The sequence below is a fragment of the Petaurus breviceps genome, unplaced genomic scaffold (genome assembly GCF_028583685.1).
Source record: "Petaurus breviceps papuanus isolate PSGF00001 unplaced genomic scaffold, PetGlider_PUasm1.0 99, whole genome shotgun sequence".
Lineage (NCBI taxonomy): Eukaryota > Metazoa > Chordata > Mammalia > Diprotodontia > Petauridae > Petaurus > Petaurus breviceps.
The window spans coordinates 1,212,445-1,235,058 of record NW_027187465.1 but is presented as its reverse complement, the minus strand read 5'-3'; the positions used below and the strand labels follow the sequence as shown (position 1 = coordinate 1,235,058).

At 46.0% G+C, this 22,614-nt stretch overlaps 1 protein-coding gene across 2 annotated transcripts in view; it reads left to right on the top strand.

The window, feature by feature from the left end:
• The window catches only part of OSBP2 (oxysterol binding protein 2), a 289,724-nt gene that overhangs the window by 246,148 nt on the left and 20,962 nt on the right, over positions 1 to 22,614 (top strand). For both annotated transcript variants that reach the window (XM_069081851.1, XM_069081852.1), the window contains 4 exons: positions 1,351 to 1,537; positions 9,586 to 9,688; positions 13,298 to 13,355; positions 13,745 to 13,891. In XM_069081851.1, coding sequence (XP_068937952.1) covers positions 1,351 to 1,537; positions 9,586 to 9,688; positions 13,298 to 13,355; positions 13,745 to 13,891 — 495 coding nt within the window. The remainder of the gene's footprint in view (positions 1 to 1,350; positions 1,538 to 9,585; positions 9,689 to 13,297; positions 13,356 to 13,744; positions 13,892 to 22,614) is intronic.

The following is a 22,614-nucleotide window of genomic DNA, read 5'->3' as shown; positions in this document are numbered from 1 at the left end:
AGCACCCTAGACCTTTGTGCCCGCCTGCCCTGGGACTGAGGAAGAGAAGAGAAGAGAAGAGAAGAGAAGAGAAGAGAAGAGAAGAGAAGAGAAGAGAAGAGAAGAGAAGAGAAGAGAGGCAGTGGCAGAAAAGCTCCCCATCAAGCTCGTGTCCACTTGTGTGAGCGTTAATGTAGCATCTTTGTGCAGAGCTTGTGCCTGGTGCTGGGGAAGCACAGGTGGCTCCTGCCCTCAGAGCCTCATTTCCAGTCTACATTTGAACAAACCTTGGTCAGGTGCCCACCGCATGGGGACAAGGCACTGTGATGTGGATGGCTTAGAATCAAATAAGCCAGACAAACATGTGGCCAAATAACTGTACTGAGACAAGTGCAGAGGAGAGGGCCAGGGCATCGGTGGGAGAAGTTTGAGCGGGGAGAAGAGATAGGGAAGAAACAGCTCCTGGGCCTCATAGGGAAGGAGAACAAAGGCCTAGAGGGAGCTTTTCAGCCCTCCCCAGGCTGGCCCCAGCCAGTCATCCCAGCCTCCCTTCCTCCACTCAGTCCCTCGCCAACATCATGACCCATCTCCAGGCTCCCTCCCTGGGCACTGGGCTGTCCCCTGGAAGGTATAAGATACAGACCAAGCATCATCTCTCCGAAGCCTTTCCTGATTCCCCCAACTCTAGGCCCTCCCTTCCCATACTGCCTTGTACTCATGCACTTTCTGTTTATGCCAGACATACATCTGCATGTACCTGCTTACCTCCCAGAGTAGGACATGAACTCATTTTGAGGAGCTTTGTGCCTGGCACCTGGGGAACAGTGAATGCACACTTGCTGACTGACCCATCAGTGAGAATGGGGGAGGGGTGTGCTAGTCTGGCAAGGCAGAGGGCCACTTTGGCCAGCAGGCCCTTCGCTGAGCTCAGCTTTATGCAAGAGGTGCTGTGTTTGCACAGGTTTTATTTTTTTTAAGGAGGGTGACATGATCCTAGCGTTACATTAGGAAAAGTACTGAGGGGGCATCACCTTGCAGCAGCCCTTTGAAGTTTACAGAAGACTTTTATGTGCATGACCTTGTTTGGTTCTCACAGTAGCCCTGAAAGGTAGGTGCCAGTAGCGCATGTGTTTTACAGATGAGAAGCTGGGTGAAAAGTGGCTAAGTGGGCGGACTCCTAAGATTTAGAGCTAGAAGATGACTGAGGGTAATCTAATCCACCTCTCTTGTTTTACAAGGAAATTGAAGGTGGTAAGTAGGGAGCTGATGACCAAACTCATCCATCTCCATGCTGCCCATGCCCTGGGGGCCAGAGTGAGGAGACGGTGTGCCCCAGCGCCAGGCCTGGCTAACAGGGGCTTCTTCTCTTAGGCTTGTCGGGACTTCTTGGAACTAGCAGAAATACATAGTCGGAAATGGCAAAGAGCCCTACAGTATGAGCAGGAGCAAAGGATCCGCCTGGAAGAGACCATCGAACAGTTAGCCAAACAGCACAACAGCCTGGAACGAGCCTGCCGTGGGGCCCCAGCCAACCCGCAGTCTGACAACCTCCACCAGGGTGAGTGGGCCCCCTGCTGGAGCTGGAGGCAGGGGAGGGCTCTCGGGGAGGGCTTTCCTCTCCCTGTTCCCCTAGGGCCAGGTCAGACCAGGACACTATGGCTGTCCTCATGCATGTGTCACTCACAGATGATCAGTGCGGGGGGGGGGGGGGGGGGGGGGGGGACAAAGAAGGAGGGGGGGAGAGAGGGTGCACATGTGAATCAGTCACATGTGGTCCTTTCACATGTGAGCTCATCACATGGGACAAAAAACACGGGGTAGGAAAAGGCCTGGTTGGGAATCTGATGGGTTCAGGGCCTTAAAAAGGCCCAAGTGTCTTCTCTGATCAGATGGCAGGGTTGAACAAGCCTTAGGAAGACACAAGATACTGGAGAAGGATTCGACTTGCTCTCTTCAGCCTCGTGGGGCAAATGCAAGTCAAAACATTTGTTAGGCACTGCTGTAGACACTGAAGGTACAGAGACAAAATCAGAATAGTCCCTGCCCACAACAAGCTTCCACTCTTCTCGGGTGTGGAGGACACAGCAGAATCATTTCAAGAAGGGGAGAGCTAAGAGGTGCTGTCAGGAGTGGCTCCTGAGTGGTGGAGTTGAGAGGGAGGGGAAACACTGCTAGGGCAAAAAGAATCCCTTTGATATTGAGCCACCTGTCCACAAAATGACCTGCCTGGGAAGACAGGGAGATGGCTGATGTCTGAGTGCTCCGGTAGAGGTCGGATGACCACTTGGTGGGGGTATTGTGGATGACAGGGTTGTTTGAAACAAGGGGGACTTTCCATCCTCCCAAAGTCCCTTTTCAAAATTCTCTGATTCTCCCTCTAATGCTACTGCTGCCTTCAGTTTATGAAAGGCGACCTCTGACAAACTTAGCACCTGGCTGCAGCATCACAGTTGTGCAGGGAAACTGAGCACTGTTAGGAGGGTATCCCCATGGCACTGATGACATATTTATCTTCACGTATATCTTAACCCTTGGTTCGCAGTGCCTTCTGATGGCAGACTCTGCTTTTACTAGATCGGTATTGATTGGAGAGTGTTTGTTATTTAATTTCTTCTGGGACCTTTGCTGTGCCCATACCATCGTATCATTTCTTTCCACATTTATAACTAACTTTCAAATGTAAAAATTGTACATTAATACACTCAAGACACTGAGAATGATAAACTTATAGAATCACTTCTTCCACAATTAGTCAAATTCATATCCAGAAATAACATTTTCCCTGACTGCTCCTTCTACTTTTTAAAGCATGAAATCTCTAGAAATGTATCAGCTGTTCTTCTTTTGGCAAAAAGAGAGTTCTAGGTAACTGAAGTCCCCTGATACTCTTCTGTCATGCCTCCACAGCAAATTTGTAAGCTTTTACCCAAACTCACCAGTTTCTCCCTTCTGCCTAATGGTCTGTAGTATACATACATTCATTACAAGATTACTTCTGTTTCTCTCTATTAATCTTCACCCATTTTATGCCATTTTCCCCTACCTCAGGTTCCTAGATTTCTTCATATACCTGCTTTACTCAACTTCCCCTTTAGCTGTGTGGTCATGGGACAGGCACTTAACCTTTCTGACACCCAGCTGATCTCCAAAATCTCTGACTAAATTGTCTATAGATTGTGATGTGCGTTGATGGAGGGAATTCTCATACCGACCAGATCACAGATCTATAACATACTCTCTCTAGCTTCCCAGAGTCACCTTCCAGTCATGAGGTAGCTGCCTCTGTGATCCTCTGAGGTCTGATTTACCTCTTGACATCAGGATATCTAATTCACCTCATTTTTTACTCATACTTTGTGCATTTGAGTGTGGACTTTGTCTGAGACCAGGTGTTTTATTGCTGAACTTTTCTTGGATTTTGTCTTCTATAAATAAACATCCCCTATGGTGTAGCTCCTCTCAGTAAGATCCAACTTGGAAGTTTCTTCCCCCATCACCTTTCAGTTTAAAGCCTTTTTGGTTAGATTTGCAATCTCCTCACAAATCTGTTTTTGCCATCCCTTTTGAGGTAGACTCCATGCCTGGTCACAAGACCATCATTTCTAGACTGTAAAGTGTGACCTCAAAAGCCAAATCCCAGTTGTAGATAGTCTTCTTAACCACATGTTTACCTTCCAACTTTACTTTCAAACCTTTACTTCAAAAGCCCTTCCCTTCAATTGGCAACAGTGATGGAAATTCTCCATGTGCTCTGAGCTCTTCCCTTTCCTACCCAGGCTTTATCATCAGTCTCTAGGAATGCTAGTCTGAACAAACTGCTTCTCCCCTAAGCTTTTCAAGATGAATTCTGGGGGCAGCTTATTAGGAGGGACCTTGACAGGTTACAGTTGGTCCCAAGGAAGATGGCCAGACTTGTGAGAGGACTGGCAGTCATGTGGAAGAAGGAACAATCTAAGGAAGTAAGATATTTCCAAGAGGAGAAACTGAGGGATGGTCTAATATCCCATAGGATGGATGTCTTTACAGGAATGGTTTCCTCAGCGTGTCTCCAAAGGGTAGAATTCACTTGTAAAGATGGAAGTTATAAAGACCTAGATTTTTTGCTTCAGCACCTCATTAGCTAGGTAGTGCCTTGGGTAGATCTTTGGTCCTGGAGTCAGGAAAACCTGAGTTCAAATTCCCCGTTAGACATTTACTAGCTGGGCAAGTCAGTTAATCTCTCTTTGCCTGAGTTTCCTCAGTTGTAAATATAGATAATAATAGCACCTACCTCCCCAGCTTGTTGTGAGGCTCAAAGAAGATAATAATTCTAAAGCATTTAGTGCCGTGTCTAGCACATGACAGGCTCTATCTAGATGCTAGCTTTTTAAGCTGTTATTAAACACTGTATTATGTCTCTTCAGTTATCTTAGCTTAACTTTATTTAAGGCAACCCTGCCCCACCAGCTTTCTTCCCCTCATTGTCAAGGGCCTACTTCCCTGTCATTTGCTGCCCCTTTCCTTAGTTTTAAGAGTTTTTTTTTTAAAAACTCATTAAATCCTTTGTCTTTCTTACTTTTATCTAGTTATTTAATTTTTCCCCTTTTTCCCTCTTGTTAGTCAAGTAAAATCTCTCTTCCTCTTCTCCTCAACTTGTTTTTTGTTCCTTAGGTTTTTTTTTAAATTTCATTTTCAGTATCTTTTTCTTTTTTAATTCAATTTTATTTTCTTTGTCAGTTATGATTTTTCTTCTTCCCATCCCCAAAACCTGTCTATTGAGAATACAAAGAAAACAAAGCCAATTACAAATATAGTCAAGCAAGTATAGTTAATCAAAACAAATTTGTTATCCGTGACTCCCCACCCCTAAAAAAAGAAAAGAAGATATGTTTTAGTCTCCCCTCTGAGTACACCAGCTCTGTCTGGAGATGGGCAGCCTGTTTCATCATGAGTCCTTTGGAATTGTGGTCAGTCATTGTGTTGGTCAGAGTTGCTAAGTCTTTCAGTTGTTTGCCTTTACCACATTACTATACGTTATTCTTCTGGTTCTATTCGTGTCCCTCTGTATCAGTTCAAGCAAATCTTTCCAGATTTTTCTGAAACCATGCCCTTGCTAATTTCTTATGGCACAATAGTATTCCATCATATTTATATACCCAAATTTGTTTAGACATTCCTTAGTTGATGGACATCATCAATTCTTTGCCACCACAAAAAAAAAGAGTGACTATAAATATTTTTGTACATATAGGTCCATTCCTTCTTTCTTTGATCCCTTTGTAGTACAGACCTAGTAGGTGGTATCTGTGAATCAAAGGGCATGCACAGTTTAGTAGTTTCGGGGGCATAGTTCTGCATTGCTTTCCAGAATGACTGGGCCTATTCACAGCTCCATCAGTAGTGCATTCATAGTGTGCCTGTTTTCTCATAGTCCCTCCAGCATTTGTCATTTTCTTTTTTTTCATCGTCAACTGCATTGATCCTGTGGTTGTGAAGCGGTACCTCAATGTTGTTTTAATTTGCATTTTTATAATTATTAATTAGAGCATATTTTTGTATGACTATTGATACTTTGGATATTTTTCTTCTAAAATCTGCCTATTCATATGCTTTGACTATTTAGCAGTTGGGAAATTACTTTCTTTTTTTTCTTTTTAGGGGGGAAAGCCCAGCAATTGGGGTTAAGTGACTTGCCCAAGGTTACGTGGCTAGTAAGCGTTAAGTGTCTGAGGCCAGATTTGAACTCAGGTCCTCCTGACTCCAGGCTCTGTGCTCTATTCACTTTGCCACCTGAATCAACTCCCTCTATATTTTCAAAATGAGAACTTTGTCAGAGAAACATGCTGCAAAGATTTTTTATCTTCAATCTCTTGCTTCTGTCTGTTTATTTTAGCTGCACTGGTTTTGTTTTTTTCCAAAAACTTTTCTAATTTTTATATTATCAGAATTGTCCATTTTATTTCCTCTCTTTCTCTTGTTTGGTCAGGAATTCTCCCCCTATCTATAGACCTGACAGATAACACCTTCCATTCCATGCTCTTCTAATTTGTTTATGATGTCTCCCTTTATATTGAAATCATACACCTATTTGTAGTTTATCTTCAAATACAGTGTGATATGTTGAGCTTTACCTAGTTTTTGTCAGATTACTTTCCACTTGTCCCAACAATTTTTGTTGAATCAAGTAAGTTCTTGCCCCAGTACCTGCAATCTTTGGATTAATCAAACTCTAGACTGCTGTTCTCATTTGTTTCTGTATATCACGTACCTAAACTGTCATACTAATTAAATTTTCTCTATCTTACCTAGTACCAAATTGTCTTGACAATTGTGACTTTGTAGTGTAGTTTGAGAACTGATACTACTAGGCCCCAATTTTTTTTTCCACTAATTCCCTTGATAATCTTGACCTTTTGTTTCTCCAAATGAATCTTGTTGACTAGAAACCTTCCCCAGGAGCCCAACCCAGCCAATAATAAGCATTTATGAAGTGCCCAGAGGTGCCCGGGTAGGGTTAAGCAGGAGGGCACAGGACCATGGACATGTGAGATGTGGTGGGGGGTGGGGGGGGCAGGAAAGCCCTCTTGCAAAAGGTGGGATTTGAGCTTTGTCATCATGAAAGAAATGAGAGAAGTGGGGAGGGATGGAGACAACCAGAGAAAATGCCCAGTCTGGAGGTAGATGGCGAGAAGTCCATTGTCCAAGTGCGCGGCTAAGGGACATGGGTAAGAGGCTAAGCACTTGACAATTAGCTTTTTGGATCTTCACAGCCACCCTGGAAGGTGAGACTGAGGTGAACAGGTTAAATGACTTGTCCAGGATCACACAGTTAGTAAGTATATAACACCAGATTCGAACTCAGGTATTCCTGACTCCAGGGCCAACACTCTTATCCACTGTACCACCCAGTTCCTAAATATCCATTAAGTACCTGCCTTGTGCCCAACACTGTGTCAAGATTAGACTGTGAGCTCCTTGAGGGTAGAGACCTCTTTTCCCTTTCTTTGCACCTCAACAATAAACACAGTACTTGGCACATGCATAGCAGGTTCTAATTAGGCAGAAAACATGCCAACAGCTATGTACAAAGGGCAGCTTTGTGCTGTAGTGGATAGAGTACTGGACTTGGTATCAGGAAGACTTGTGTTCAGATCTGGCCCCAGACACTAAATAGTTGTGTCACTCTGGGCAAGTCACTTCACCCTGTTTACTTCAGTTTCCCTAGCTGCAAAATAAGTTGGAAAAGGAAACAGCAAGCCACTCTAGTATCTTTGGCAAGAAAACCCCAAGTGAGGTCACAAAGAGTTGGACACAACTAAAAAACGACTGAACAACCACAATGATGTACAAACAAGATATAGAGAGGTGGACAGACAGACAAGATAAATTGGAGATGATCTCAGAGATCATCTAAGATCTCTAAGATCTAAGAGAAAAGGCAGTCCATCAACAGTTATCAAGTACTTAACTGTGTGACAGGTACTGGGGAGCCCAAGAAAGGCAAAATCCCAGTGCCCAGCCTCAGGGAGCTCCCAGGCTAATGACAGAGACAGTGTGCCCGTTACCAGGGCCACACAGGAGAGAGAATGGATGGAAAGGCCTCCTGCAGGAGGTTGGATTGGAAATGGCTTCCAGGAAGCCAGGAGAACTGAGAGGGTGTCAGTAAGGAGGAAGACCAGGAAGGGGAGAAATCCTGCGTGAAGGGACACACATGAGAGCCAGAGAGCTGTACTTGAGGAACATCCAGGAGGCCTGTGTATGTGGCTCCTCAGATGTGGGGAAGCGAGCAAAAGATAAGAAGGCAGGAGAGGTCAAAAGGGCTTTAAAAATGCCATTGGACTTTGTGGGCGATCCTGGAGGTCACAGGGAGCCCCTGGGGACAGGTTCACTTTAAAATCACCTTGGCAGCTGAAGGGAGGATTATTGATATGCAGAGGTGGTTGTAATATTCTAGGGAAGAGGCGATAAAGGCCTGAATTGGGAGAGTGGCTGGGAGCATTTGTATAGGAAATACGTTGTGAAGGGAGAAATGACATGGTTTGGCAGTGGAATGGATACATGGGGAGTGTGAGGGAGGAATCCAAGTGGTGGACCTGGGCAAGTGGGAAGATGGTGGCATCTTTGGCAGCCCTAGGGAACTTTGGAAGGAAAGGTAATGTTCAGTTTTAGACTTGAGTTAGAGATGCCTGTGGGAAATGGTACAGACAAGACAGAGACAGTGATCCAAGGGGAGAAGAAACATGTCTTGTTTCTCCAAATCTACCCAAGTTGCTAAGAAAATTATCTACATGATCACCAAGAGATTTTTGGAGAAATTGTCATGCGCTAGAAGTGGACAGTGGAAATGAGGCTCAGGCTGAGAACTGTGGGTCACTGTCCTTGGTTCCATCAAAGAGGACTGATCTCACAAGTTGTGGTCAAGGTTAGAAAAAGGCCTCTAGGAATAGGAATGAGAGAGGTCAAATATTCCAAGAAAAAGACAACAGTCTTTCAAATAACTTGCCTAGCAAAAGCCCTACCAACAGCTTAGACAGAGAATCCCTAGAGGTTCAGTGCAGCTTTCTTCTTTGCCTCTGACTTTCTAGAGCCTGTTCAGGTCGGCACTTAGAGAGACAAGGAGCAGCTAATGAAAATCAGGCTTCTGGACTCCAGGGGCTTCCAGGGCCCACACAGGGAGAGTTATTAGGGAAATTCCCAGTCCCTTCAGTCTCAGTAAATCCTTGACTCCCTTGAACTGGAAGAGGCCCCCAGCACCCAGACAGATTAGGGTGGCTCGCCTCAGCCCCCATGGCTGTGAAGGAACTGGAATTTAAACCAAGACCTAGCCCTCTTGGTGTTCAGCAGAGCAGCCTACTACAGGAGAGCATATGTTTTGGAGGCCGAGCAAACCAAGCAGGCAGGCTAGGATCAGGTGGGAGCAGGTAACATGGGTACCGATAGAGCAATCCACAATGGGCCAGGGAGGACAGAGCCTGGGGTGCTAAGGCCAGCTACTGAAAGCCAGGAGGAGCATCTTGGACACATTGCTGGCTGGAGCCACCCCTGGGCCTGGAGAAAGGCACCTGATTGGAGGGACTAGCCCCTGGCCTCTGCATTCCATCCTGTGAGCTTCCTGCTGGCTCCAGGGCTCTCCAAATGGTCCTCCAACCTTGGGTTCCTCCGTGGAGAATGTGGGAAAACGAGCTTTTTAAAGAAAAAAAGGAAAGAAGCAGGAAATGTTGAACTGAATCTCATACTGTCAGAGGGATCAGGAGCTGTTCCAACCCCCTCTTTTCATAGATGAAAAAACTGACAGAGCCCAGGAGGAGAGGAGACTCCCCTAGAATCATACAGCCCCAGGTTGCCTTTCTCTAATTAGCAGAATCCACTGACAGTCTGAGAAGGTTAAGGAACCATGGGAAGGAGAGCTGTAGGCTGGGATGGGATTTTTCATCATTGTTATTGTGGGAATGGAGGGGGCACCATAGGCACAGCCCCCCCCCCAGGTTATACTAGTGCATTAGGAAGAAGCCTTTTGGAGCATTGAGCACATCTAGGCCCTGTCCACATGGCAGGAAGCTGTATGGTTACATAGGAAACCTGTAGACTGACTGGTGGCCATGGGGATAACCTGAAGCATTTTCCTAGGGGTCAAAGGGGACGTCAGTGATGAAGATGAGGATACAGAGTATTTTGACGCCATGGAAGATTCATCTTTCATCACAGTAATCACAGACCCTAAAGACAACAGGTATGTCTTTGCACTCATTGCCTTGGCCCACCCAGGCCACATTGCACTGATCTGCCCAGGGAACATGTATCAGGTACCTCAGAGGCCCCAAAGGTTCTGGGTTCTTATAGGGATGGCCAATAAATGTGGACAAAGCATGACCCTGCCCCTTGTGGTCCTGGCCATGCCATTGACTGCTATGTAAAGTACCTTCTCGGCATCAGCATTGAGTTTCTTGCTGTTTAAAATGATATTGAGATTGGGGGAGGGACACTGCTAAACCACAAACACTCTGGTGGCCCAGGAGCTCCCTCTAGCTTGAGTCTTCCAGACTCTTCATTCTAAGGTCCGAGGTCTAGCTCAAGGAGAGGATGAAAGTCCAGAGGACCCAAGGACGTTAGAGAAGGCCATCCTCATGCCTCTATCTCCACCTCTGGAGATCTTTCCCATCCTTCCCATGCAGATCCATGAAGCCTGCCTGCCTGACCATCACTGCCCCTGGGAGGTCACAACTGGAACCCAAGAACATGGTGGCGTGGGTAGGGAAAAGTACCCAGTTTTAGTTCAGGAGGCCTGGCTATGAGTGTGTCGTTGGGCACATCCCTTCACCTCACTGGGCTCCCCTGCTTTCTGCTGTAGCCCAGATAGGTTAAGCTAGATGTCTGAGGTCTCTTCCAGCTTGATATGCAGTGATCTGATGCCCACCCAGGTCTGTCCACTCAGGGGCCCTCGTCTCAGCCTCCTCCGGGCAGGGCTCCTGTGACCCAAAGGGGCCTGTGTATTCTGTGTTTAAAATAGCCACTGTCAGCCCCCCATGATGATGCTGATAATTACCCAGCTAGTCAGTGTCTGAGGCAGGATTAGAATTGGGATCTTCCTGACTCCAGGAGCAGCACTCTCTCCATCCCACCGGCTTCTCTGTGCAATAGAGCAGAAGGTTCTTAGAGACAGACCCTGGGCCCTTTTTAACCTTGCCTCCCAGCACCTGTCTACTGTTTGCTGGGGCGGGTTGTAGGCCTGGAAAGGTTTGTCCTAGAGAAGGCCTTGAGAAGTAGATGAGCTGATTTCAAAGACCTGGAAGTCTGTCATGGGAAAGGGAGACTGAAGAAATTCTTCTTGGACCCAGAGAAGACACGTGGGACGGACAGGTCAGATTTCAGTTCCACATAAGGAAGAAATTTCTTTCGCAAATTTGCCACAATAGAACAAGGTAGGCCAGACTGGCCTTGGGATCTCAGGGAATCCTCTTCTCATACTGGAGTGAGGCTCCCTCCACAGGCCCATGTCCATCCTCCCCAGAAGTGCTCCACCTTGGGTCTGGCACACAACCAGGAAATAGGGGGTGGCTTGGGGGTATGCTTTTGACACCGTATTGCTGCTTTTCACCGGCACCTTAAAGTCACGTATATGACTAATTGGGGGCACGAGTCTAGAGCACGATTGTATGACCCAGCCCAATGCCAGGTGTGCTTTTATCATTCACTTCTCAGGAGCCCTTGAAGTCTGACAAAGCACTTTATTATGCTCAGTGAAAAAAAAAAAAAGGCTGTAAGTATTGTCCCCATCTGCAAATAGGGAAACTGAGGCTCAAAGGAAGTCCCAAAGCTGGTGACATTCACACTCAGGTCTCCTATCTCCCAAACCACTGGGGTTTTCACTAACCACACTCTTGTACCACTTAATTTCAGTGTCCTATCCACCTTCAGTCTTGGTATGCATTTTAATTTTCATACCTTGCATCTTGAAGGAGGGGAGAGAGAAGGCCCATCAATCACTGTTTGTGGCTCACTCTCAGTCAGTTAAGAGATCTGACCAAAGTCTTGTCCCCAGGGCTGTTTCTGACAGCTACAGGCAGTGGCCTGTATCTTTCCCAGCCCCATCACCATCACCAAAAGTCTGGGGGACAAAATGACAAGAGTGCCTGGAATCTAAAGGACTTGGGTTTGAGTCCCGAATCCTCCATGAGCTTCGTGGCTCTGGGCAGGTCAGCTGACCTCTGTGGGCCTCAGTTTCCCCATTTAACAAATGAGAATGAGGACCTCCATACAGAGAATGGGCAGTAGAGTTACAGGCTTTAGAGCTGGAAAGCAGATTCTAATCCATCGAGGGCTTATCTTATTTAGAGGGTATTGCTTTTTTTTGTTTTACATTCCTTTTCTCCCTCCTTTCAATGAGTCTCCCTCATGACAAGAATAGAAAAGAGAAGGGAAAAGCATTCCAGCAAAACTAGCATCTGCTCAAGCGAGGCCAGCATCACGTGCAGAATTAGGTGCCTGTGTCCCCGCTTCTGACAAGAGGAGAAGCACTTTTTCACCTCTTCCCACACAAGACAAGCTTCAGAAAGCATTGATTATGCTCCTACTGTGTGGGAATGCAGAAATAAAAGTGGCTTGGGTCCTAGCCTCCAGGAGCTTGTGTTCCCAAAGGCCAAGGGTTGGAGTGGGATAGGACGTGAATGCCAGGCAGAGAGGGCTTGGTCTGGAGCCGGGGGCACTGAGCCAGGCCTCATGGGGAGAGACAGAGAGGCGGGGCCACGCAGTGACTGGGTGGCCCAGTGGGTAGAGAGCCCTGGAGCTCATATTGGGAACCCCACCTCAGACACTCAGCAGTCATTTCACTTCTGCCTGACTCAGTTTCCTCATCTGTAAAATGGGGATGGTGATGACAGCACCCACCTCCCAGGGGTCTTGTGAGGATCAAAGGGCTTTGCCAGCCTTCAAGCACCACATAAGTGTGCTCATTACCATTAGGCTAGATTCACTATATCAGGGAGCATGTGATCAGAAGGGATGGGAAGGAGAGTGGGAAAATCAGCTTGGAGCCAGCCAGGGAAGCCTTTAGCGCAATGCCAGCCTGGTGCCCTGGGGGCCCGAAGGAGGGAGCAGGGGAGGGCCTGGACAAAGAGAGGAAGGGGCAGCCTCAAGGGGGCAGCTGTGAGGGACAGAGACTCAACAAGTCTTGGTGAAGTGATTGGATGTGGCGATTAAGGGAGACAGAAGAGTTCACTGTGGTTCTGAGAAAATGGTGGCCCCACCAAGAGCAGTCAGGAAGTCTGGAGCAGAGGGAAGAGATGCGTAGCCATGGCACTGCGTTTGCTCTTGAAAAATCATCTGGTCCAGCCCGTCACCCATCCAGGAGGGAGCAGAGTCAGAAGGGGCTGCATGTGTCCTGGGGCAGCGAAGGCTCACCTGCAAAATGGTGATCATTCTGCTTACACACTTAATCACTGCCTTCTGGTGGTGGGGGGCACTCCCTCACCAAGACAGATTAGAGCTCCTCTGTCTCTTCATACAGGTGGGATTCAGGGGTCCTAGGACCATAAAGTAAAGGGTGGAAAGGACCCTGGTGGTCACCTCCTTCCCGCCCAATGGGATGAGCCTTTGTGTTCATCATAGTAAGACTGGCCCCTGGACAACAGCTATAACCAGCACCACCACCCCCAACAAGCCCAGGAGTTTCCTCCAGACCCTCAGGAGACATCGGGGAAGGCCTTTCTTAGAGGGGCTCAATGGGAAAATTACCTGGTTAATCACCTGGGGTGCCTGAAGATAGCCCAGTTTGGGGGAGCCATTCTTTTGGACTGCAGAGGTAGGTCCTATAAATACCACCTGACCTTTGTGTTTTCTACAGATCTGCTGAAGGTGGGAATGAGGCAGGCCCAGTGGATGACTGGAATGCAGAGGACCATGTGAGTAACCTGGACCAGAGAGGGTGGGCTCCCAGGGATGGGGAAGCAGATGAGGGAGACCTCAGGAGGTCTGTGGGCTAGGTCCAGAAGACAGAAATCAACACTTTGCTCTCTTGAGTTTTCACTGGGATCTTTTCCAAATCATGATGCTTCCATCTGGGAAAGGGAGAGGAGGTGCCTCTGCCATGGGCCTAGAGCTCCGCCTCCTCAGAAGGCAGCTAGAAGCTGCAGGGAGTGAGCCTCGATGTCTGAGGGAGGCAGGGCCCTGTAGTCCCGGGCTGCCTGAGCCAGAACCACCAAAAGGAGAACCTTTTCCCGGGGTTTTCTTCCTGCCTCCTTGGCCAGGCTGAGGCCCTGGTCCCCAGCTCCTCCTTGTGATTCTTCGGCAGGTGTTTGGGAGCGCAACGCGCATCCTGGGCCTCCCACCCAGAGTCAAGAGGAGGACGCGCATCCCTGACAAACCGAACTATAACATTAACCTCTGGAGCATAATGAAGAACTGTATCGGCAAAGAGCTGTCTAAGATCCCCATGCCTGTACGTGAGCGGGGCCCAGGCAGGGCGGCCGGGGGTGCGCACGCAGGGGCCTGTGCCATAAGGACGATCACAGTGCTCCTGGTACCACAGGGCCTGACGGCTGGCCCTTCCCACCCTACTTCTGGGAGGCCTGGGCTGCAAATACTGGGGCCATTTTATAGATGAGGAAACTAAGGCTTCAGAGACAAGTGGCTTGACAGGGTTATCCAGTTGGTGTGTGCGGTGGACTTCAGCCGCACCATACTGCTTCTCATTCAGTCCTGACCCTGACTTGTTCTCCCAGCACTGAGGGTGGGGTCATCCAAGCTCATCTTGACGGAGCAAGGCTGGGTAAAGGGGACGAAACAGTCATATTATTTATGCAGATAATATGCTCACTTGGGCAAATCTAGAAACCAGAGGAGAGAGGCATGTTACAAGCACTTGAGTGAACATAATGGGAGGCAAAAATGCAGTGATATTTGTCAGTGTGCCATATACTGCGGGTCACCTGAGCAGGGAGGGGCCATAGGAGTTCAGGAACAGACAAAAAAACATAGTATTTAGCAGTAATGAGGGACTTTCAGTGAGTCACACACCAGAGCCAAGGAGCAAACAATTTATTGACTTGCCTTGATGGTCTTTTCATCCTTCGAAAAGTGGAGGAGCTAACTGAAGGACTTTCTACTCTGGACAGGACTTTCACCACCAAGGGCAAGAGATTTGTTGGGGTAGGAATGGTGGGACCTTTTGGAGGAAGTGACCCCTCCACCTTGACATCTGTGATACACAAGGGCAGGAAAGTTAGGAATGTTTGGGGAGAACCGATTCCAGAGAGAGGATAGGTAGGATCCCATGAACTAAAATCTAAGGGAAGGTCAGCCCAGGAAGGGTGGACAATTTTCCACACAAAGAACTTCCAAAGACACAAAAAGAAACAATTCCAATGACCTAGAAAAGGAGTTATCCACAAAGACAGAGAAGAGGTGTACAGGGAACTCATGAAGCCACTTAGCTTTTTAAAAGATGTGGAAGCACATGTACAGGTATTGAATAATCAACATAAAAGCATGGCCCAGTCCTTTCATGATCATGGCGGAAAGGCTGGATCAGAGAGGAGCTACAGCAGGTAAGAAGAGCCAAAGAGAAAAAACCATGGTGGCGAGGAAGCCTGCTGGGAAGAAAGACTATAAATGGGAGAAGGGAGGGAGGGAAGGCAAAGTTCTGCATTCACACAGGCTTGTTTTCTCCCCAAAGAGAATGATCTTTTTGACTTGAAATGTTCAAGTAAAAATAACTCATATGAAGTTAATATACCAAGATAAATAAGGTGCTGGTAAGAAAGCACCTGCCTGCCTTTGGTGAGTTCAGGTCACCTGGGCCAGAATAACTATCTATTCAGGTGTTTAAAGAACTGGCAGATATGGCGACTGAGCCGCGGCTGTTAGTGGACAGAGAAGAGGGCGTCAGTGATCCGGACCTGGATCCCTGCCAGAACTGTAGGATGTTGTGTTAGTGGTGTTCGTCCCTCATTTCCAAAGAGAGACAATGACATCATGTCTTGACGTGCATGGGAATTTGGTTTAAGTGAAGCAGAGTTGCACAGTCATCAGTGGCAAGACAGAAGTCAAGACCACTGGCAGCAGTCCAGGATGCAGCAGCTGCAGTAGTGATAGAGGCTTTATCAAGCATAGGTCATGCAGACTCACCTTATTTCCCATTTTGACAGCACATTGGCAGATGAGGGCAGTGTTAGACAGTTTACCAAGATTTTAGTAGAGCATTTGAGAAAGTCTCTCTGCAATGTTTATGGAAAAGCTGTAGGCATTTGAACAAGATGATGGCATCTAAATGGATGGAATGGCCAGGCCAAGGAGATGTTGTGAATGGTGGTTTGATGTCAGCCTGGATGGCTGGGGTGGCCCTGTGCTGCTTAACATATTTATCAGTGACCTATAGATGACATCCTTATCAAGCCTGCAAATGAAGCAAAGTGGGGAGAATTGGCCAACATACTGGATAAGAAGCAGGGTTCAAAAAGAGCTTGACATGTTTGAACACTGAGCCAAGTCCAACCTGCTGGAACTGAATATAGATGAGCCTACACTTGAAGTATTGCAATTGGTTGAAAAAAAAATCAGCTTCACAATCACAAGGATGGATGGCCAGAGAGCAGCTGTTCTGAAAAGAAGTTAGTGCCTTTAGTGGACTGCACACTGCATGTGAGGCCATAGTGTGGCAATCTGAGGCGACAGCAGAGGGGCAGCACTCTTGTGCTGGCGCTGCTGCTCGGTCATGCACCACCTGGAGTGTTGGGCACAGGTCTCAAGGCCACCTTAGTAAGTAGAGAATATTCAGAGGAGGGCAAACCAGATTGGTGAAGGGCTTGGTTAGGTTCATGCCACGTGAGGACTGGTAGAGGGACCTGAGAATATCCAGCCTCCATAAGAGAGCTCTTAAAGGGATGCTGGCCTACAGCAGTCTGTAATCATGCTCAGGGCTGTCACCTGGAGGAGGGATTCTCTTTCCCCCCCCCACCCTGTTCTGCTTGGCTGAGAGGCAGAAGTAGGAGCAATGGGTAGACATGACAGAGAAGCAAATGAAGGGAAAAAACCCTCACAGGTCAAGGTATTCAGGAGTGAAATGGACATGGCAGACTGCCCATCAATGAGATCTTCAAGTCAAAGGTCACTTGGTGGGTATGTTGTAATAAAAATTCTCTTTCACAGAATTGTTACTGCTAGGTGAAAATTCAGTGACTATCTGTCAGACATTTGGACATTGGGTATTTATTAAGCACCTGCTATATGCCAGACACTGGGCTATATAGGAGGATTATAAACAAAAAAGTGAGACAGTCCCTGTCCTCAAAGAGATTACATTCTACTAGAAGGTCAACTCATATTTCAAAAGGAACCTTTGTTATACTCAAAAAAATTGCAGAGAAAAAAGGATGATAACCCAATATAACCAGTTTTGATGCATAACTTTTAAATAAGGTCTAGCAAAAAGACAATAGCAGCATCTTTAGAAATATAGTCATTATGACTGAGTTCGGTTTGTCCCATAAATAGGAGGGTGGGTCAGCATTAGAAAAATCATAAACATTAATGATATGAAAAACAAAAGCAGCTAAAATCACATGGTTAATTACTAAATAAAGAAAAATCCTTTAACAAAAGTATAAAACTCATTTTTGCTTTAAGCCCTACAAAAACAGGCATAGAAGGGTCATTTTTTAAATATATAATATACAGAGAGAGATAGACATATACACAAAAGCTAGCATTACTTGTAATGGGGAAACATGGAAGCTTTCTCAGTAAGCACATGAGTAAATAAAAGAGAACCCATTTTCCTACTATTATTTCACATAGTTCTGGAAATGCCATTGAGATCAATAGTAAGACAAGAGCAAGAAATTAAAGGCATAGACATTGGCAAAGAGGAAACAATATGTTAACAAATGACATGATCATTTACTTGGAAAACCCCAGAAATTTGGGGGAAAGCCCTAATTGAGGCCACAGCTTCAATTAAGGAGCTGAATACAAAGTGAATCCCCAAAATATCATCAGTATTTCTTTATAGCAATAATGAAATTCAGGAGAAAGTAATAGAAAGAAAAATCCCATTGGAAGTAACTACAGGATACATTCATCATCTGCTGGCACTTGGTCTTCTAAAACACATCCAAGACCTATAGAAATAAAATTCACAGAACACTTACTAAAGAATGAGAGGAAGGCTGGAATCATTGTTACTCATGGTTGAGCCACAGCAGTATAAAACATATGATTTTTACCTACATTGATTTACAGGTTCAGTGTCACACCTAACAGTTGCAGGGGAGGCACATACTTTATAGAGCCAGACAAAATAAAGCAATTCATTTGTGGCAACAGAAGATCTAGAAACTCAAGGAAGATGATGAGAGTGGGGAAAGGACTCATTGGGAGTATCAGTTGCATAGTTCAGATGTTATTATGAAGGTGTTCACATCAAAGCCATAGAGATGAGCAGAGGTGACAAAGGATGGGTATCATCTTTTGGAGGGCTTGTGGTAAACCAGGCATAGCAATGAATGGACTGTGGGTGCTATTGTGAATTGGTTCAGCCATTCTGGGAGAAATTTGGAATTTGCTAAAAAACAAAGTGACTAGCATGTTACTTTTGACCCACAGACACACTATACTATTATTAAGCATATACCCCAAGGAGGGAAGCAATAAAAAGAAAAACTTCATATACCCTGAAATATGTTTACTGTCAAATTCATAGAAGCAAAGAACTAGAAAGAAATCAGATGTTCTTCAGTTGGGGAAAGATGAAGCAGATTTTGGTACATATCTATAATGGAATATTACTACACTGTCAAAAACAGTGAGGATGGGCAGCTAGGTGGCACAGTGAGTAAAGTGCCGGCCCCAGAGTTGGGAGGACCTGGGTTTGGTTCCGGCCACAGACATTTAACACCCACACAAAAAAAACTAGCCGTGTAACCTTGGGCAAGTTACTTAACCCCAAATGCCCTCCAAAAAGGCAAAAAAAAAACCCCAAAAAACAGTGAGGATGAAGAATACAGAGAAGTCTTATGAACCGAGACAGTGTGGAGTCAGCAGAACCAAGAAGATAGCAGCCACAGTGTAAATGTAAATTTACAGTGCAACAATGTAAATGAAAACTCAACAGCAATGAAACTGTCTCTGTGAACACTGTGAAATTATGATGACCAAGCTTGGCCCCAGAGGAGATATAAAAGGTCCTTTCTGCCTTTGTAGAGGTGGGGGACTGTGGGTATAAAATATTAAATTTAATGTCAGGCTTGGGAAACGTGTTGGTTAATCTTGCTTAATTGAGAAAGTAGAAACAAATTGGGACATGCATGTCACATAAAAATAAAAGTTACCAACTAAAACTTATTTTTAAAAACATATAAAGAATGTTTGGTACTGGCTAAACATGTTTAAAGTCAAATCAATGGCACAGACTAGTAAGCAGGAATCAGAAGCAATACATCTCACTAGACTGGTGTAAATGGAAGAACACAGCTTATTTGAGGAAGAACTCCCCGTGCAGCAAGAGCTGATGGTAAAAACGGAAAACGGCTGTGTCAAAATTAGATTTAAAGCAATCTTATCTCATATGCCATTGTAAGCTCAAAATAGAAACATCTGAATATGAAAGGTCATGCTATAAAAAATGAGACGAGGATGCAGGGGAGAATTCATAGTAAAGCAAGGAATAGAAGAGATCTCAAAAAATAAAATGGGTTATTTCAGTTGCAGGAATAAAATCAAAGCACCTGCTAGAACAAGAAGTGAAACTAGGAAAGAAAAATCTTTCACCTCAGATAATGGTCTCATATCCCAGTGACATAAGAAATTAAAACAAAGATCCAAGGCCAAGAGTCATTTGCTAATGGATAAGTGACTATTCCAAGTTGTTAATGATAAGATCAATAGAAATCAGAACAACTCTTGGTTTTTACCTCATACCCAGCAAATTGGCAAAGATGACAATCACTACAAAAGACAGTTCCTGATTAAGCTGGGAATTGATACCATTGATACCATTCTAGAAAGCAGTTAGGAGTTATGCTAAGAGAGGAAATGTCCACATCCTTTGACCCTGAGACCTCATAGCTCACTCTGTACAGCCAGATGTTCGTACCAGCTCTTTTTATGGTAACCAAGAGCTGGAGACAGAGCCAGTGCCCATGCACTGGAGAATGGTGAAGTAAATTGTGGTGCGTGAATGAAATGGAGAATTACTGTACCATAAGAAACACTGATTGAAGAATTCAGAGAAGCCTAGAAAAACTCACATGTGTTGATACAGAGTGAAGTCAGTAGAACCAGGACAAAGACTGTAGTAATTAATACACATGGAAAAGGGCAAAAAAAGAAATACTTTCTCATCATTTGGACCAAGGTTGGCCCCAGAAAGGAAATGAGGGACTGCCCCTTCCCCTTGACTGAAGATGGAGGACTATGCATATAGAGCATTACATGTACTTTCAATCAGTTAAGAAACATTTATGGAGTGTGTGACATTAGCAGTGTAAGGACAAACTTGGGGTTCACTGTCATGATCAGTGCTCTAGTTAGTTTTCTCGAGTTGTTTTTTTCCTTATTCTTTTGTAATCTATGAGGAATGGCTTACTGGGATAAAAGATATATATATTTCAGAAATGAATGTTTTATAAAAATAAAGGAATCAGTAAATTAAATTTATTTTTGAAAAGAAAACAGAGGGAAAAGAGACAGTCTAGCAACTGTCTGTTTCCTCCTCTCTAAAGATGTAGGGCTTTTGGAGAAGAATACAATGATGGAGAATCATAGCATTTCAGAAAAGCTGAAGATATCATGAGATATCACGGCCTTGAACCCTAGGTCCCTCTTCTATAAAATATGGATAATTACACTTATAAAGAAATAAGTGAGGCAGCCTGCAGATTGGGAGTCAGAGGGCCTGGATGCAGATCCCAGCTTTGCCAAAGGTAGGGCTTGCTATCTTTGTGACTGGATAAGTCACTTAATCTCTTGGGGGCCTCAGTTTACTTGTCTGTAGAGGGAGAGGCTTGGAATAGATGATCTGTAAACCTCCTTACAACTCCAAAGTTGTCTGATCCTCTGATCCTAACTGGTGTCTCACCCCCATTTGAAACACCTCCAGGCATGGGGAGCTTGCTATTTAGTGCTCTCTTCCATTGCTGGACAGCCAGGTGAGAGATACTCCTAAGCCCCAAGTGGCTGGGGCTGTATGACTTTGAACAGGTCCCTCCATTTCTCTGAGCCTTAGTTTCCTCTTCTGTAAAATGAGGTAAGAACTCCTATGCTCCCTCACAGGGATGGTGTGAGTTTTCATATAGAAAACACTTAAGTTGTAAAGTGCCGTAAAAACCGCAGTTGCCATTTTCTTCATTGCTGTCACTGAGCAGATTCCCCATCCCAGTTATTGCCGTGATAAATGGAAAAGGAAAAATCTTGGCAGCTGGGCTCCCTCTGGAGTGTTGCCCCATATCTGAGGAAGCCGCCCCACCATTTTAAAGAATGAGTCCTCAGGCCTGCTCTCTCCCCCAGTCCATGAGATTGCTCTGTCAGAACCCCAAGTCAGAGTCTATGACGGGGCTAAATATTGGTCCCCATCGCCCTTCACAGAGGGAAGCTGCCTCACTCCTTGTTCCTATTGAGGCTTCAGCCTCACCTCTGACTTGGGGCTCCTGAGTGAGTTGGTTTATTCATCACATTGGTAAGAACACCACTTGAGTCTCTCAGTGGTCAGGTCCCTGACCCCAGAGGGGCGCTCTCCCAAGGAATGCAGTGGAGCTGCTTGTTGGGAAGGTTGTGGGAGGGTCTCAAGGTTCAGGTCAGGAGTGGGATGAGACCTTTCAGACTTGGGACCAAGCTTCACGGAAGCAGCACCTGCAGACCCCAGTGAAGCGGAGGGGGAGGCAGTCCATAAAACAAGGCGTGCACCTTTAGGATGGCTCCAGGCATCAGGAAACTCCTTGTTGAACCAGAGCCTGTCTCTCCACCTGGGGTCAGCAGAACAAGGCTGAGCTCTTCTAGTACAGTCAACATGACATCATTCAAAATACAGCATTTACTAAGTGTGATTCAATAATCTCCAAGGACAAGCACACAGTCTGCTGTCTGGCTTTTAAAGCTCTTCCTGAGCACTTCCCACCCCTGCACTGGCCTCTGGCTCCTACCTCCAGGTGTCTTCACTGGCTGATCCGTGCCTCTGCCTCCTGGGTGCCCTGGCCTTGTGCTAGTAGGGTCTCTGCCCCTCTCAGTGCCAGCGTCTTTTCTCTTTGATCGCCCCCAGTTCCCCCTTCCTAACTTTTCTAACTGCATCCCCAGGATCTGGCATATTGCCTGGCGCACAGGAGGTACCCAACACATGCTCGCTGGCTGAGTGACCACTGACTGTACTAGAAGAGCTCAGCCTTGTTCTGCTGACCTGTAATGTAATGCCAAGGAAAGGCAACTTCCCAGGTTCAAAATACTGTGTGCTTGATTCTGGAGGTGATGTGTTGGACACGCAGGTAATGTATCAGAGCAGTACTCCCAAGAAAACCCTTTGGCAGCTGAGAGGAGAGACTTGTGGCAGGCAGAGACCCCAGCAGGCCACAGCAGTAGTCCAGGAATGAGGTGATGAGCTAAAGTCTGGGGCTTGTTGAGAGGAAAAAATGGGATGTATGTGAGAGGTGTCATGAAGGTGAGAACAAGATTTAACAACAGAGTGGGTGTGGGGATGAGAGAGAATGAGGAATCCAGGATGAGTCAGGGTGGCAGAGGAGATGGTGATGCCCTCAGCAGTAATGGGGAAGTTAGGAAGAAGGGAAGGACTTAGGGGTAAGACACTTTGGGCTTAAGATGTTCACAGGACAACCAGTTTGAGAGGAAGCTGCAGTTGTGATAATGGAAGTTAGGGCTGGATATGTTGATCTGGGCATCATCTGCATAGCAATGATCATTGGAATATCCAGGAGACATTTGGAAATGTGACTCTGGAGGTCAGGAGAAAGGCTAGGACTAGATGTATAGAGCAGATGACATGGGAGCAAATGAGAAGGTGGCCCAAGGCAGAGCCTTGGGGAACACCTGCAGTCAGCAGATATGACATGGTTGGAGATCCAGCCAGGAAGAATGAGGAGCAGTGAGACAGGTAAGAGAAAAACCAAGAGGGCAGTGTCACGAAAACTTGGAGAGAAGATAGTATCCAGGAGAAAAGGG